The 17,839-nt window shown below is 33.0% G+C and overlaps 1 protein-coding gene across 3 annotated transcripts in view; it reads left to right on the top strand.

Annotated features, from left to right (window-relative positions):
* LOC149425165 (uncharacterized) overlaps positions 1–17,839 on the top strand; it is a 753,180-nt gene that overhangs the window by 574,805 nt on the left and 160,536 nt on the right. For all 3 annotated transcript variants that reach the window (XM_089649680.1, XM_089649672.1, XM_089649663.1), the window contains exon 5: positions 12,724–12,821. In XM_089649680.1, coding sequence (XP_089505806.1) covers positions 12,724–12,821 — 98 coding nt within the window. The remainder of the gene's footprint in view (positions 1–12,723; positions 12,822–17,839) is intronic.

The raw sequence follows: 17,839 nt of genomic DNA, 5'->3' as shown, positions 1-17,839 counted from the left end.
TTATGGAAATATTATCTCTCTTACTGCCATGATGATAAATATGATGTAAACGGCGTTAGAAGGAGAAAACAACATTATTTATTTGCAAATATAGAATTTAACTACAGAACAATTAAAATGTGCTCCTTTATGAAACTGAAGGTTCCAAAAGCAATTTGAAAAAAAAATGAAATGAATTCGTGATTTTTTTTTTAATTATCTTATATGAAACGACAAAAGAGTTGGCTGAGAGTAATGTTTGTAGTACATTTGTCTAATAAAATGTCTGTGTCTTATATATTTTAGCTTCAAAAAACTTAACTTGAGTAATTTTTAATTTATTTATGTTTGCATTAAATAATACAATTTGGAAGCGTCTTTTATCACCTTTCAAAGGCTGTTTTTAGTTTTCGGATACGTTCAGAAATATTCCATTTATTTAGATTTTATTGCAAAGCAGAAATACTCCGACCTTCCGTTAAAATATGGCAGAGGCCTAAGGAGTTAGGAGTTATTTCGTATTGTGGTATAAAATGAATATGTCATAAATAGAGTTTTTTTTTAAAGACGTGCTCTGCCAAAAAAAGGTGAAGTTAGGTGTGATCTAACAATCATTTGATTTTGCTTCAAAAATGTAAGTAATGACATGACGAAAATAGTTACGAACAATCGTCACTCTTATTAGCTTTGAAAACTGTCGCGTGTCGGCTTGTCAAGTATGAAAATATACTATAACATAGCACGAATTGTCTAATTTTTTATAAGTAAATCTGTTAGTTTAGGTTCTTCTCTTGTTCGGTGAGTTGTTGTAAAATAATACGTCAGATAGGCTCAGTAAATCGTAAATCCATTGGTAGAGAACTTTTTTTCATTTAAAGCAAAATATACCAGCTGCATATTTTGGCTACACGTACCACGTATTATTTTTTCGGGGGATTGATAAATGAGTATATATTTTTTACTAAATGGCAAATATCATTATCTCCAATTAGTTTTTTTTAGTTTTGAAATGATAAATTAGTACACAATACATCCAAGAGGCTATTATTATTTTATCCCAGCTATAATGAAGTTATTCATAGAGTTAGCTTAAAATACTAACCCGAAAACAAATAAATCATTGTTATTTCAAACACATAAAAAGCTCACTTTTTTCGTTGCCTACTTGTTCGTCGGTGATGTCATGTTTTTTCCTTCCATTTTTATAAACCTGAGATTAATAAATCATGTTGATGATGATGTTTTAATGTTGACATGAACGAGTGATTACAGTTCAAGATCGTCGGCATTTCATTACAATTGGATATTACCAAGTGCGCTATATAATTATTTATTTGGTTGTTCTGATTATATATTGGGACTGGACAATTCATTGTGGTAAATTACTGACATTGCGATGTCGACACATGAAACGATGGGCATTGTCATACGAGTGCAAGTACTCTGCGACACGATACAATCTAATTGGACAGTGATGGAACCCTCCATTAAAGCACATCAAATAAAAATTGAGAGAGTTCGTCACAAATTTTTAAGGTTCATCAATTACAAATTATCCGTACCCATTGAAAAAACTAATGATGTTAATTTAATGAAATTACTTATTTCATCCGACTTTTCTTGCCGAAGAACCATGATCAATTTATACTTTTATACAAATTATACTTTTAAACAAATTATGCTTTTATACAAATTATACTTTTATCCAAATTATACTTTTATGCAAATGATACTTTTATACAAATTATACTCTTATACAAATTATACTTTTATACAAATTATACTTTTATCCAAATTATACTTTTCTACAAAATATACTTTTATACAAATTATACTTTTATACAAATTAGTTATGGCTGATTTAATGCACTTAACTTAACAATAACGTTCCGAGTGCCAAATCGTAACACGAGATTTCCAGAGTTGTTCTTTGCTTATTCTTCAAAAACATATTATTGCACTCATTCCCCTATCCAAAGGCTTCATAGCTTGGAAATAAATTCAGTGGTGTTAATATTATAATTTATTCATATTTAATTAAAATTAGGAATTTCTAACATTTTTTTCGTTATTTTTTTCAACAACCTGTAACTTAAGCACTTTTAAGTATATTTTCACCATATACCTTAGTTTTTCTTTTAATATTGTTTATTTATATACTTTTGGCTGATATCTTTTATCTCTTCCGTTTTCTTTGTATTTTTTTATACCAAGTATTACGTTGATTCATTTTGTTCCTATCTTATTATAAAAATAATATATTTCTTGCTAAAGTACCAATATGGATAAATTGAATTGCTTATTATCCCATTCATGTAGCTAGGAATTATTTATTATTTGGTTAATTTGTCTTTTATATTTTTATAATTATTCTGTTAATGTTAATTTATCAATGTAATTTATTATGGCTTGTTTTATGTAAAAACCCTAAGGGCAAAAATAAATAAATAAATTAATGCCGCTGCTTGTTATAGTCATTATTTTTGCAATTTATTTATTATCTTTAGATATACTGTGATTCTAATATTAAAAATCACGTCATTCCAGCTACTCTCGTGTTACTTGCTTTTTATTGTGTACAAAAGAGGAGTGTACATTACTGTACATTACATTAAGTATTAAGGTGTCATGTCAATAAAATACGTTATTTAAATGGTAGTGTAGGAACATGTCTATGTTCTATAATATAGTAGTCGACAATGTGGTTGACCATTCGTCATTGGCTATAAAAAGCCGACGGGAGAGTGTTGACTATCAAAATGAACAAGCCTTTAAAAAGCATTAACAAAGTTCTTTAGTCCTGTAGGTATCATATATTTTGATAGTGTCCCAAGTCCACTACTTGATAGTGATGGAGTGACTTGGATTTTCGATTGATTACAATACTATTTTTAAATAACTTATTAACCTATAATAATAACCCTAATACTCATTCTAAATAACTTATTAACCCAAACATTTTACTTGGTACGGATTTACATTACAGATAATAGAAACAAGGGGAGATATAGTATGGAAGCGTGTCGATTGTCAAAGAGGCGGAGCCAATGAAAATTATGCGTAGTAATAATAATATTTGGAAGTCTTGTGTTGCGCCGTTTTTGTGCAAAATCACCTCAAGGGCGCTGTACAAATTTATAATACATTTCCAAAGTGATCTATGTTATTACTAACTATTTATGGAGATAATATACACTACAATACTTACTTGGTAGGTCACTTGAGATTAACACTTAATTAACACTAACTAATTGTTTATTAGCGAAATTTCGATACAGTATTTAGGACATAATTGTAAAATTGGATATAACTGGACTTTCTCTCAGGAATTGTATGTTTAATTTAAGGGTATGACAGCTTAAAAAGATAAATTTTTAGTTTAGACCTGAATTCTGTTCGACTTGTTATGGATCTTAGTTCTGGAGGGAGTTTATTGTGTGGGTAGATGCGATTAGCACTAGATGAGCAAACGATTTTGGCCACACATTTGTTTATAACCTATCTCCCATGTTTCTATTATCTATGGTCATCTTATACTAACTTCAGTTGTTGGTGCGTGATAAATAACGTGAAATATTCCTGCGTAATGCGTAACATTATTCACGCTAAATGACTTTATTTTTATTTTCAAAGTTGAAACTACCTAAATATAGCTTGTTTGAAAGCGTTGAAGTAGGTACCAAAATTATTTTAGGATTCTATATTTCTTTATCAGAATTGCGCATTTGTTTTATTAATAATTAATATAGTGAAGATAGAATACTGAGATAACGCGTTTGGCTTTACTGAACTTGGTCCAGTGGACATACTTTAGCGTCTCTATCATAGACATATTCTTAGGATGGCTATCCTTTTCATAAGCGGTGCTACATTTTTATCGATTTATATGTCTTGTATTCATTGGATAGAGTCGTATTTTTTTAAGTTTATTATTTTCAGCTTCACAAATCCTACAATTATAACATTTCGTGTTTTTTCACGGGTCTTTACCATAAATTTTCTTAATAGAAGGTATGAACTTACCCTTTATTTATTTCAATGGAGATTTGAACAAGGACGGCAGGGCCCCACGTGGGCGGGCAGCGGGCCTTGCGGGCACTCGGGCACCCGAGCACCACGGGCTCTCTCGGCTCTCCTGTCCGGCCCCCGCGGCGGAAGCGCCCAGATTCTTTCTCACGCATTGTTACATTAGTTATTACACATCACGAAGAGATGAAGACTCACGGGTATAATGTGTAATTAGCCGAGGGTACTAAATTACAGGTTCACGTTCGGACACAAACAATGTTAGAGGTTAAACGGCGTCTCTAAGGCAGTGTCCGTTGTCGGTCCGTTGTCCGTAAGTAGCCCGCAAGGTTCGGTTCGGCTTTCTGCGCGACAGTGGAACATTGCCCTAATGATTGCTGAGGGTTGGATCGGTCCTTTAAGGCGATGCACTACGTCGTGTAATATTTTAAATTGAGCCGCTATCAATAACAACCCTTACGTAGATGGCGATAAGGTTTAAATTCCTGCTTAACACCATCCGGCTGTTTTGATTTATGCAAGAAAAAAACATGGCCAAAAAGTGCCTTTTATTTTATTTTGTCGATGTTCAGGCATAAATGTTTATTTTTTTTTCGATCATTTTATAAATAACTTAATTTTTCACATTATACAATAAAATCATAACCAAAAATGGGTTCGTTAGTAGGAAATTTTTAACTTTAAAGCAGTTTTCATATGCCTTATACATTATTTTTTCTGGGCTTATAAAAAGACTTATCTAAAAAATACTCGATTATTTCAAAGGCCAAGATGTATTCTACTCGCAGTATTTAATTAAAGCATCTGAAACATTTCTAGGCGATTAAATTTTCAAACCAAAAACACATGATTTTGCATTACTACGTATGGCATCGCCTTAAACGGATTATCCAATGTCTTCAGAAAAAAGCAACTTAATTTGGAAATAATTGCACTTTTTTACACGAATTGGGTGGCTCTTTCTTTCTGGGTGTTAGGTTACTGATGTCACAGATTGTCTTTAAAGCTGACATAAGAATGAAGAGATTCTAACAGAATGCAGAAAGCTTTGGCTTAGATAGTATTTCAGAAGTAAGAGATTCACCAAAGCGTATAACGTCCTAGTGGGTGAAAGAAGTCTAGGACGTCCTGTTAAGACATCTTAGGAATCGGAAAAAATAATGAATAATAAGTATGAATGTGATTAAAGCAATTTGGTAGGCGGGTATGGGCACTGCCGCCTTGGGAACCATTAATTGTATAACCAACACTTCTGCCATAGGTTACCTTAAGTGGTTCGCGACGTTTGGTGACTTAGCAGTGGTGCCCGGGTTCATCGAGTGAGGTGTGTTCAGGTCTTGATGGTGGATACGCCTGCCCACCAGCTGCCTGGCGGGACAGGCAGGAGCCGGCTTGGGGAAATATTTGACCAATTATATTGTACTTCAGCGGGAGGGATGAATTCACACGTCCTTGATACACTGACCCTTAGATTCCAACCTACCCCTTATCTTTTTCCTTCCCGTAACTAAATGGAAAATTGTTTTCCTCGGGACCTACTGATGAGATTAATATAAAAATGAGTGTGCATAGAAACAAAACTATGTGTTATTACTTCCCGACTTTACTTTTCATCATATCCTTCTCCTCCCCACTCCTTCCAGCCACACAACATAGGTAGAGAGGTCATAGTCCCATTAGCTGTGAGCAGTTCCGACTCGTATGCGCTGTTCCCATAGGCTAAATTAGACTAGACACGGCATATTCATTTAAAAATAACCCCAACACAATTTTGGTTTGGTTCACGTGCACATTTATGAAAAGTCCCACGCATTGTGTCGCAATGCGAAATGGGCACTGTGCATTGCGTTTTACCTTTTGTTGGTCTAGAGTAAGCTACTTTGCTTCTCAGCTATGATGGGCAAGTTCATTTTTCCAATCACAAAAATAACCAAGTTCCAAATATTTAAATTTGAAATATGTCCATATTACAACACCTCTGACAACAAATTTTCCGTGGTTTCGCTTACGAGTTTGAACGTTTGTACAAGGATTTTTAACAGAGTTGCGTTGTTAAGTTCATCTCCATATTTGTGACGTACCTACGCTACGTGGCGTTATTTTTAAAATGAATTTAACTAGTCAGGGCTAATCTAGTATAATACATCACTGGCTGTTCCCATTAATTTTAAAAAAACTCTCTCTTTCTCTATACTGCTATAGGTATATTTTATAGTTCGCATTTTTGTGGGTTATTTTAAAACTGCTCGATTCCTAGATCTGAATAATCAACCATCTTCTTCCTTCTATGGTATTTTTTTCGACATCATCACATTTCTCTTTTAGCCAATCCAATTTCTCATGAAAAAATTCCTCACTAGGAATGCCCAGTGAGTGTATTAATGACAACCGACAAAATTTCTTAAAATAATTAGTTTTTTAAACTTCTTCAAATGTTAATTTGAAAGTCAATAGTCATTCCTTCTCACTCCCTTGCTTTGGCTTTCAATTTCACCCAGACTGCGAAGTTGTAATTAAATAAATCAGTTCATGTGGCTGTTCAGAATTTTTGTATTCCGTGTCGCATTAAAATTTATTTCAAAGCCAAACTAACTTGCTAAACTGGTTCATTAAAATAGTTTTATTAATTGTGGCAATCAATGTCGCATGCCTGTTTTAAATGATCCATTAAGACGAATAGGTTTCCAACCTTTTAATCAAGGATAGCATGCAAGTGATGGATATATCAAGATATCCATTTCCAAATGATCGATTATTTTATTTGTGAAATAATCGATCGAGTTATTTTTAATATGACGCATAGACTGGTTTGTGATCTATTTTGCTACCGGATTCTGTTTCTCTGCATTGCCATTAAAGGAAGGGATTTGTCGATGCGGTCTCGAAAATACTAGGTTTAAATGCAGAAGGAAGCTTAAATGCCGGTGGTTCTGTCCACATGTACCGTTTTGTAAGTGAACCAGCCGCAAAAACGACTTGTTCTAATACGGCCGATAGCAAATATAAACTGGTATATCTTATTTACTGCTCGTTTCCGCCAAGTTTTTTTTGGTTTACCGTGAGCAGAAGATCAATGCTACTAGTTTTTATCCTAATATGCTTCATTGTAAAACATCCTTACTCCTACTACATGCCTACGTTTCGCCAGAAACTCGACTATTCAGATGAATCACCCTCATCTGTACATAATCAAGCAAATTAATCAGTATTTAGGGACACTATCTCCGACCAAATTGTTTTTTAGATGGAATTTGGTTGTTAAAATGTTTCGACATGTATTATTTCTAAAATGTACTGTCTCGTGTTCTCAAATATGGCATTAAAAAAACTGACTAGGTATATACATTAATAGATATGCTAGTGCTAAATAATAATGTTCATAATTAGAAGGGGAAATTAATTAGTAAAAAAAGGAAGATTGCAAACACTATGAGATGTATGTTAATCGGGCCTATACAATCTGATTGATGTCCATACATTTGGGCACAAATTACTTAGGAACTACGAATTTAATTAACTGAGATGAGGTTACTGAATTCACGAATCTCATTATTTCAACACATAAAACTAAATCACTTTTACTAGCGATTCAGCAATTTACTTTGTACCAAAAACGGTCATTACAAAATGATGTTGTTGTATTTCTAAACTTATTCACCATCCTTTTTTTAGTCTTTTTATGTTTAAAAATCTGTATTCTTTCTCATTCTATCCAACTTTCAGATTGAGATATTTTTGTATATTGATTCCCAAGGTAGTATAACTTTTATTCTGGCCATCGGACTGCTAACATTGCAAAAGCAGTTAGTCCGAAATTCCGTTGGAAGGTTATTCCACACCCTCCCGTTTCTCCTGATCTTGCTCCATCAAATTCTGGTACTTTATTCTCAAATTCAACGTTTGTAGGGGAATCGCCTAATAATGACGTTGATCTTTCAAATTAGCTTGAAAACTTCTTCAACACACGTTTAAATCAATCGTCAACAATATTGAAGGGTATAAAATCAATTAGTTTATATATTTTGTTTATTTATAAATTTTACAACTTAGGTATTGAGGAATGAAGACGATGTGACCGGACATTGGATGATGTCAGTATGGTGACTAGCCACAAGGAATAATTACCCCTTCTAGTGAAGATTCATAACCAGAATTATAAGTACAAACGCGATACAATCATGGACTACCAAATCATTGAATAAATCATTCCATCAAATTTAACATTCCCGTTTGGTATTTAATTTCAAATACGAGTAGATTCACCGTTTCCAAAGTATAAAAAAAAAACTGTTTTTGAAAGCAGATCAAAAAATCTTTCAGATTTGTACTATTACAAACGGACTTACTTTAAAAAAAACACTTTTTTAACCCAAACAAAGTTACCCGAAGTTTTTAACATCGTTTTCCCGTGTTTTTTTGTACATTTAATTTACAATATACTCCGGGAACGTATATGGTAAACTTTTACATACAAAAAGAAAGCCTGGTGTTTTCGCTTTTTGAATCTGTTCATATTATATACTACGTCTGACCATAACAGAAAAGGAAAAAAATAGTTTTATGAGGATTTGGTGACAGATATAGCACTATGTGATTCGAGTGGAGCCATGAACCCACTAAATGAATATTAAATGGTAGTTTTTAATCGTTTAACTATATTTTCCGCTGATAAATGAAATAAATTGAACACTCAACCCCCTACAACAAATCAAATGAATGGATAAGTATGCTACGTGCACATGACATTATATAGATATTTTTATTAAATAAGCATCCTTTGTTCTTAAAAAAGTACTGAAAATCTTTATTCGCTGAAAGATTCCAATTAAATAGATTTTCATCAAAATAAAGTGCAAGTTAATAGTTGTTATCTTATCTAGTTTCCAGTTGCTAGCGCCTAGTAGACTGGCAGCAGTCCTCTGTTTGATATTCCGGAAAGGATACTTCCTGACGATGCGATGTACCTAGCGAGCAAACGAGCCATGACAAATCTTCCACATTTTTCTGGAAGAGTGTTTTGACTTCCCTTCCTTCTTTCATAGTACAATGGCTTCATTTAGTATATTTGGGTTATACATATTTATACTGAATTACTTACATATTACCGTTGATATTTTCATTTATTCCTTACTTAAATTTAAATACGCAATTTCTAACATTTTTTTGTATTAATATTATAATATTCTTCAACGTTGATTTTTGTTATTTACTGAAGGCAGGTATTAATACCTTTTCATCTTCTCTTTACTTTGTATCTTTTATACCTACGATTAGTACGTGGATTCATTTTGTTCTCATCTTATATGTTTATGTTCTATTGTTTGCCACAGTGCCAATATGGATAAATTGAAATATAAAATAAGTTTAAAATATCCCGTTCTTGCAGCTAAAAATTAAACTATTATTTGTTAATGTATTAAGCCTTGTTTTATGAAAAGCCACAAGGGAGTAAATGAATAAATAATTTATATTTACTTATTTTATTATAAATTTAATGGGGCGATTGTACCTACACGTTCTATTAAATTTTCACATACGTTACATATTATAGTACAACTTCAAAAGGAATCCAATTAAAAAAGTATATTTAAATAACTCTCGTATTAATTTACTTCTATTCAATTGTGTTAAACTAGTTTAAAAGAAATTAATTCCTGAATGTTATTCACATTTTTATCAAAGATAAAAATGCTGGTTTTAATGGTTGTATAAACCTTACCATTAAATACACAAATATATTACATTTACATCCGCGAGTGACTCATTTAGTAAATTTATGCGCGTAATTAAAATTAGCGGGACTTCTAGTGATGTTATATACTGATTAATAATTATTTACAATTCAACATGTATTACCATATTAAAATATGGACATATATGAAAATTAGTATTTTTACTTTGCACTTCATTGAAAATATTGTAATACTTTTAAATTGCGTTATGTTTTGACTTTAAATAATAAAATAAAGATGTATTTGTAACGATCACTTTTTTAATATTCAATATTTTATATTAATACGTTGCATTTTGGTACGATGGATCTGTGGCAACTTGGCTTTATTAAAAGTATTTTTTTAAATTAAACAGTAACTTTGTAAACATCACTTATGGGTAAATACTTAATGCCGACCGGGTTTCGCTACAACCGTAGCCTCATCAGGGCAGTATAATACTAAAAATCTAAAAATTAAATTAACATGTGTAGATATCACGGTAGGTGGACAGTCTGAGCTACAGTGGAAGAGGTAGGGATAGTTGGGAGATTGGGAGGCGAGTGTTCTTTGTCAATAGGGAACAATCTGAGTATAGGGCTTTTATTTAGGTTTATTTGGTTGTTGATGACTTTGCTATTGACGTTTATGGCTTTCCTTAACTCTAGCGCTTCTAAGTTATCCAACCTAAGACCCATTCCGTTTTTATGTAATAGGCTGACGCCAGTATTTTTGTCGAACGTATGGTTTGTTGCTATGAGGTGATTTGCAAATTCGGAGAATCCATTACTGTTTAAGCATCTTAGGTGTTCTTTGACTCGCGTTTTGATATTACGCGCTGTTTTGCCTATGTAAAACGCGGGACAGTCACTACATTGCAGTGAGTAAATACCTGAGTGATTTAACCGATGTTCTTTGTCTTTAACGTTCATCAAAAATTTACCTATACTATTGTTAGTGTAAAACGCTGGTTTGATATCTGGTGGGAGGTTTTTTATGCTTTTTTGAGAGAAATTATCGATGTACAAAATTCTACGCCATTGTTGAGGTTGATTATTATTAGTTGATATATTATTATTATGAGGGGAGCTGTTAAATAGAAATTTGCTTGTCGATAATCTTTTTAATTTCTTGTTTAGGATGTTATTGACCATATTTGCATTATAGCCATTATTAATCGCGATTTGTTTAATCGTCGCTAATTCTAATAAGAAGTTGGAATTTGATAACGGGACGGTAACTAATCTATGGATCATGGAATGGAAAGCAGAATGTTTGTGGGAGATGGGATGGTTAGATGAATTATTAATAGTTGTATCAGTGTAAGTGGGTTTACGATAGATTTTAAATTCTATTTTATTGTTAATGATTGATAGGGTGAGATCTAAAAAGTTTAAGCTAGAATTAGTTCCTATTTCTATTGTGAATTTAATTTTTGTATGAAAAAATTATTCCAATACAATGAACTTTTTTATCAACAAACAGATGGCCTGGCAATGGGAGCTCCGACTTCCAACTTCCAAATTCCAACTTCTTATTAGAATTAGCGACGATTAAACAAATCGCGATTAATAATGGCTATAATGCAAATATGGTCAATAACATCCTAAACAAGAAATTAAAAAGATTATTGACAAGCAAATTTCTATTTAACAGCTCCCCTCATAATAATAATATATCAACTAATAATAATCAACCTCAACAATGGCGTAGAATTTTGTACATCGATAATTTCTCTCAAAAAAGCATAAAAAACCTCCCACCAGATATCAAACCAGCGTTTTACACTAACAATAGTATAGGTAAATTTTTGATGAACGTTAAAGACAAAGAACATCGGTTAAATCACTCAGGTATTTACTCACTGCAATGTAGTGACTGTCCCGCGTTTTACATAGGCAAAACAGCGCGTAATATCAAAACGCGAGTCAAAGAACACCTAAGATGCTTAAACAGTAATGGATTCTCCGAATTTGCAAATCACCTCATAGCAACAAACCATACGTTCGACAAAAATACTGGCGTCAGCCTATTACATAAAAACGGAATAGGTCTTAGGTTGGATAACTTAGAAGCGCTAGAGTTAAGGAAAGCCATAAACGTCAATAGCAAAGTCATCAACAACCAAATAAACCTAAATAAAAGCCCTATACTCAGATTGTTCCCTATTGACAAAGAACACTCGCCTCCCAATCTCCCAACTATCCCTACCTCTTCCACTGTAGCTCAGACTGTCCACCTACCGTGATATCTACACATGTTAATTTAATTTTTAGATTTTTAGTATTATACTGCCCTGATGAGGCTACGGTTGTAGCGAAACCCGGTCGGCATTAAGTATTTACCCATAAGTGATGTTTACAAAGTTACTGTTTAATTTTAAATTATAATGTCACATCACAAAGTAACCGCTTCATATGAAGAAAAAAGTATTTTTGTTCATTTTCATTCATTTGCTTACGCAAGGTTAGGGCCAGAATGTGGCTATTACTCATTCGATGAACTTGAAGTAAAATTAAACCTTTCTTCTTTGGAAAAACTGAAGGACTTTGATTTTATGCGCATTTTCAAAAACATTAATAGTATGATTGACTCACCTACAAAGTAGTTTTCCAGTTTCCGCTTTTACTACTTCGCGTTTCCGGACAACTTGTAATTTATATGTCATTTTACGATGTGAATATTTGTCACAATAGACATCCTTATAAAAAATTTTTGTCGAATGATTTCCTTCATCATTTTCTATTAAGTAATGTATCAACATTTAATTAACAAGTATTATTTCGCCATCAGATCTAATGATCAATACCATCAGTTTAATGAGGAAATATAAATCTATGAAGTACTGATTTTCCAAAACTAACATATATTTTTTCAAAACTGTATTTGTTCTTCAACCTGCTTTCTTTTCCTCTAATTCCTTCCGCCTCACAACATTCTCAAATCAGTCACATAAAAAGTATATCCTTGTGTACCCTTTTTAATAACTTATTTTTCTTCTCCTCAGGTATCAGGTGTTCCTCCAGGTGCGCCAAGACGTCGTCCGCGGGCGGTTGCCGGTCCCCCCTGATCTCGCCCCCCAACTAGGCGCCTATGTCCTGCAATGTAAGTTTTCACTTGAGTCGTATTAATTCCTTAAAATCCCGTAAAAAAATCCTAGCACTTGATGTCACGTACTTAAAAAAATGTTCAGCACGTATCAAGTTCTTCTCTTCATATTATTTCAATAACATATATCAGGAAATGTCCCAACCCTTTTGGACATTATTTCACAACGTGCTACCAAACGGTATGCCTCAGAATAGACGCAGTTGTGCGCCGCGCTCAAGACGTTCCTTATATAAATATTTATAAGAGTAAGAGAGATTTCCCGAATTGAGCGAGCGCCCTCAGACATCTTTAGTGCTATCTGCCGCCTGCACTGGATGGTCTGAGATATATGGACCACAATGCGTTTAATAAACAGGCAAGTGGCCATTCAGAATACACTAGTATCGTAAAATATTTACCAGTTTAAATTTTGAAAATCGCGTTAACTGTGGTTACTTTGCTACTTCAGCAAGATTTTTCTATTTGTTTACTAGCACAGACCTGGGAAAATCACGGTATTCTCCAAATTTTTACAATTACAAATCAGTCCCAATTTTAAAAATATTTATTTCAAATAATTTTCTATTGTAGTTAGGTAGGTACACTATTTATTACTTGTTTTAATTCCTCACATAATCAGTTCAAATTTTGTAAATTAAACTTAAGAGGAAGCTACAAGCCAAAAATGTGTATATTCTTGGTATACCTTATATTATAGGTAATAGGCATTAAGATCGTTTAACAAACGTAGTCAATCGTAGAATAAACGTAGTTAATCCAGTGAAACTGTCACAGATAATCTTAGCTATAATACTGTATTTTTTTAAAGTTGTTTTCTTTACGCGTTCATACATTTATTTGGGAAAAATATTTTTTTTAGTATGTTACATTTATATTTTTTAATGAGTAATTTATCTTTTTATTTGTATTCTTCTCAAGCGAAACGATAGGACAACCTTCAGTTCATCTAAAGCTTATTTTTGGTATTCATAATGTACACCAATTCGTTACAAATATTAATAAGCTTCGCCTTAACATAAAAGCGAATTTGAGTTCATTTAACCAGATTTCACGCAAGACGCACAGACAACCGAAAATTGATAGTATGTTTGTTTGACTTCCGTGCAGCACTAAAGTCGTGGCCCCATTGTGCTATCTCCCATTTTACTTTAATCCTTTGACCGTAGCCCGGTCTCTTTGGCAAAGTTCACCAGGGTTGTCATTGGATAATCAGCTATATCTGGTTCCATAATGTGTCTTTCCAATTACCTGAGACATAGGCACCATAGGTGAATTGGAGTCTCTTCATCCTCTTCACATTTCCTGCATCTGTTGATGTTTTTCTCTTATCTCAGCAAGATACTTTTTTTTCAACTTAACGTGTTTTAAAAATACAAAATGATATTATATACACTGTTCTCCGCGCTTGGAGTTTACCTGTGAATGGATGTCATTTTTCAATGGGTGAATTTATATTTGAGTACAGCAGAAATAAGTTTATTGCCAACTTCAATTCTTTTTTTCTCTAATTTTTACTAACAATTGAAAAATATCACATAATTTTGATAGTTATAATAAGCATATTTCCAAACTCTGTAGCTTCTGATGGAAATAACGTTGCTGACTTAAAGTAGGTTTTATTGAATTGAATTTCATACAGAAGGCTGTGCAGATTTCTTAACGCCAGAAATCACCATTAGGATTTTTGCTGATTCAAACTTACGCCAGTAAAATAGAGATTTGATCAAACGCCCTTTTTTCATTGGTAAAAATGATTTTATTTATTTGTTTTCATTATTTGTACATTAAAGTTTACAACTGTGTTTTTATTACTCATATACTGAATTATTGTAATGTTAATAATTAATTAAATAATTGGCTAAATGTGGTGTATGCAATATATTTTGAATTTATTAATTGGTTTAGTTTTTATGGTTTTGTAGAATTAACCGTTTGTGTGTTGACTTTGACCTTTTTCGATAATTTAATTTCATTGTATGTCATATTGTTAGGTATGTGAACGAACTTTTTAAGTATTTGAAATGAAGTTGCAAAAAAATTGCGTAATCATTTCAATTATGAATGGGAAAATCGGTTTAAAATTCGCGAGGCCAGAACTTATTGCTCGAGAGTTTTTGCTGCTGCGTGCATTGTATTTTTGAAATCAATAATGATTCACTCCGCAGAATCTTTACATTTGAAGCGTGTCTCTCTTTGGTGTATTAGTCTTTATTTTGACTGCGGGCAGATTATTTTCCTCTCGAGTTATATAATCTACAGCAACGCCCTTTGCAATAAAGTCTGCGAAGTCATCTCCCTGATGGATGGTCACAAACACAAGGGCGTGTGCCAACAATTGATAAGACCTGGAGGCGTTCATCATTTCCATAGAAGAAGCTTTCGTCAGAGCTTTTTGCTTTTTGCGGGATATCCCGTCATTTATTTGCATACGATCTATTTATGGGCAGGTTTCACTCATATTTTGCATCGTCTAAAACGCTTAGCTTTGCAGCAAATCTTTTATGCTGACTTTTGGTATTTTCTCGGATAAAAGTTCGTGAAAGACTCATATTGACCAGTCATTTTTCACATGGAATGGTGAACACGTAGCTTAATAAAAATGTTTTAGTGCTTTTGAATCATCCTCATGGCGCATGGGATTTGACCTTCTCCACGTATGTCTCAAATCGAAAGATTCAACGTTATTCAAACACATAGGTACCTGTAGTAAGTGTGAAAAAATGCATCTACATGCATACTCTTTCGACGACAAACAACCTGTCATCCTTTATGGAGAATCTTGAAGCACATCTACTTACAGTACTTCCTTGATTTACACTTCCTACACTATACGACAGTATTAATAAAATAAAATAAATTTATAACTCGCTATCATAATATATCGCCAGCGATAAAAGTAATTGGTTTTTAAAGTTAAGTGTTATTTTTTTTTAAATTACACCTTTTTTTCTGTTTCAACCCATGCAAATTTAGCTTTGGTAACACGGCGAACAGTTTTAATAAAATACAAAACTATAAATAATTTAAAATTTTCTTGTTATTATAATAAATGATTTTCTTTTCTTTCCAATAATATAGCAGAATGTTAAAGAAAAATTCTTTAGCCTGCTAACTCCTATCTTTTGGAATTATTTAATCTTACTCGTTATTTTCGTAATCCTTCAAGTCCTTATAACATTCTGTGGTAATCTATTCTCATCTGCCGAGCTCGTGTATTATTTTCACTATTTCCTTCAGCAATCTGGCGCATTCACAAAATTACACTTCAGTCTGTTCCTTTCTCGAGATTACCGATAGTGTTCTGCTACAAATTCCATTTCTTTTATGGTTTTCAATATAAAACGCGGTTTGCTCGAATCAAGCGGTGCAGTAAATGGGAAAATTCTGCAACGGATCGAGGGAGACCGGAGATAAGTAGTTTTATGTTTTTAGTTTTGCCATCAAGTGTTCGGATTGAAAAATTAGATTGTTTTGATGCAGGCGAATGCTCACAATAACTGTTTTATCGGGTCTTCGACTCTTTGTTTGTACGACTGCAAAATACAATTGGATGTTATCTTACGATAAATAACGTATCTGTATTTACCATTATATTAATGAAGCTATAATCTTCCGTTTCCCGTAAGATTTTTTTAAATCAATGTTTTATAAAAATATACTGTATCTACCAAATTGATTTAATGCCCAGAAACGGTATATTTGCTACGTGGTGATATTTAAAAACGTATTTAAAAGGAAGTGAAATTCGTTGGGTATTTGTGGAGTTGTTACATGAAACAGCGAGGTGTTCCTTTGACTTTTCAGCTTGGAAAGGAAACGCACGCTCAGTAAATATCTACTCTCTTATACTGTTATACCAGTTATTTTATGCCAGCGAATAAAATTCAGTTCATTCCTACGCGTTTATTGGAAACACAAAAATCCATACTTCAACAATTCAAACCGTACCAATAACATTATTCGCAGTAATTGGATTCATATTCTTTATGCGTATTTAAAGTACATAAATAAACTAATAAATACTGACAGTACTGTAAACCACTGGTGATAGCTAGTAATAACACCAGGTCTGCTCTGACTGCAGTGTTAATGCTTCACAATAACACGTTAGCAATTTATTTACATGACTCCTGCGACAAGTCTTGTCTCGTTAGTTCTCGACGTTTTCGTTCAGCTGAGTTAAATCATGACCGTAATATAATCTACACTAGTGACAGATTATACAATTATACATACCCACATATTGTAATACTCGTAGTAAGCCGTTACGCTTTATGTTACGCTTCGAGATAAGATTTTTATAAGATGTCCAGACCAACTCATCTGCTATTTTTTTTCCATGAGGACGAGTTGTCGTCTTATTTAGAATTAATATAATGTTTGCGAGAAATTCAATATTTCCATATTGAGTATAAAAAATATCCATAAACACGCTAATAAATGGGCATAGAAAATTTCACAATAATCGAATTTTTAACTGGGACAGCTATTGCAACGTTTTTATAGATTCAATTAGTGAAAAAAAAACGCAGGTCGCCTTTTTACTATCGATCTGAATAAGGCAAAACGCAGATCACGTCAAAATTCGAATTATTTCGTGCTAGAGGTGCGGCGTATTTATCGTACCCAGTAAAAGTACCTAGTATTTTCATGCGATACTTTGTTCTTGTGACAAATCTCCAAAATACCTGGTTTCAAAATACTCATAGTATTTTATACCGGGACTAAATATTTTTAATAGGTACCTTTACCAGGTATTTTTGATAGGCATTTTGATGGGAATTTTTGATGGGTTTTTTGATAGGTATTTTTAGTAGGTATTTTTGATGGGTATTCCTATTGGGTATTTTGGACTGGTACTTCAATCTGACAAATGTGGGGAATTTTTCGACAGGGAATTCCGTAGCTACCCCCCCCCCCCAGGTATTTCTTTGTACCCGTACCCATTGTACCCAGCAGAGATGTGCAAAATGGGTACCCAAAACCATTTGAAATGCAAAATGGAAATGGGT

Source organism: Hesperophylax consimilis, chromosome 3 (genome assembly GCF_061612785.1).
Source record: "Hesperophylax consimilis isolate HC1 chromosome 3, BYU_Hcon_1.0, whole genome shotgun sequence".
NCBI classification, from domain to species: Eukaryota; Metazoa; Arthropoda; class Insecta; order Trichoptera; family Limnephilidae; genus Hesperophylax; species Hesperophylax consimilis.
The sequence above is the reverse complement of the archived record's forward strand: the minus strand, read 5'-3'. Positions and strand labels throughout refer to the sequence as shown.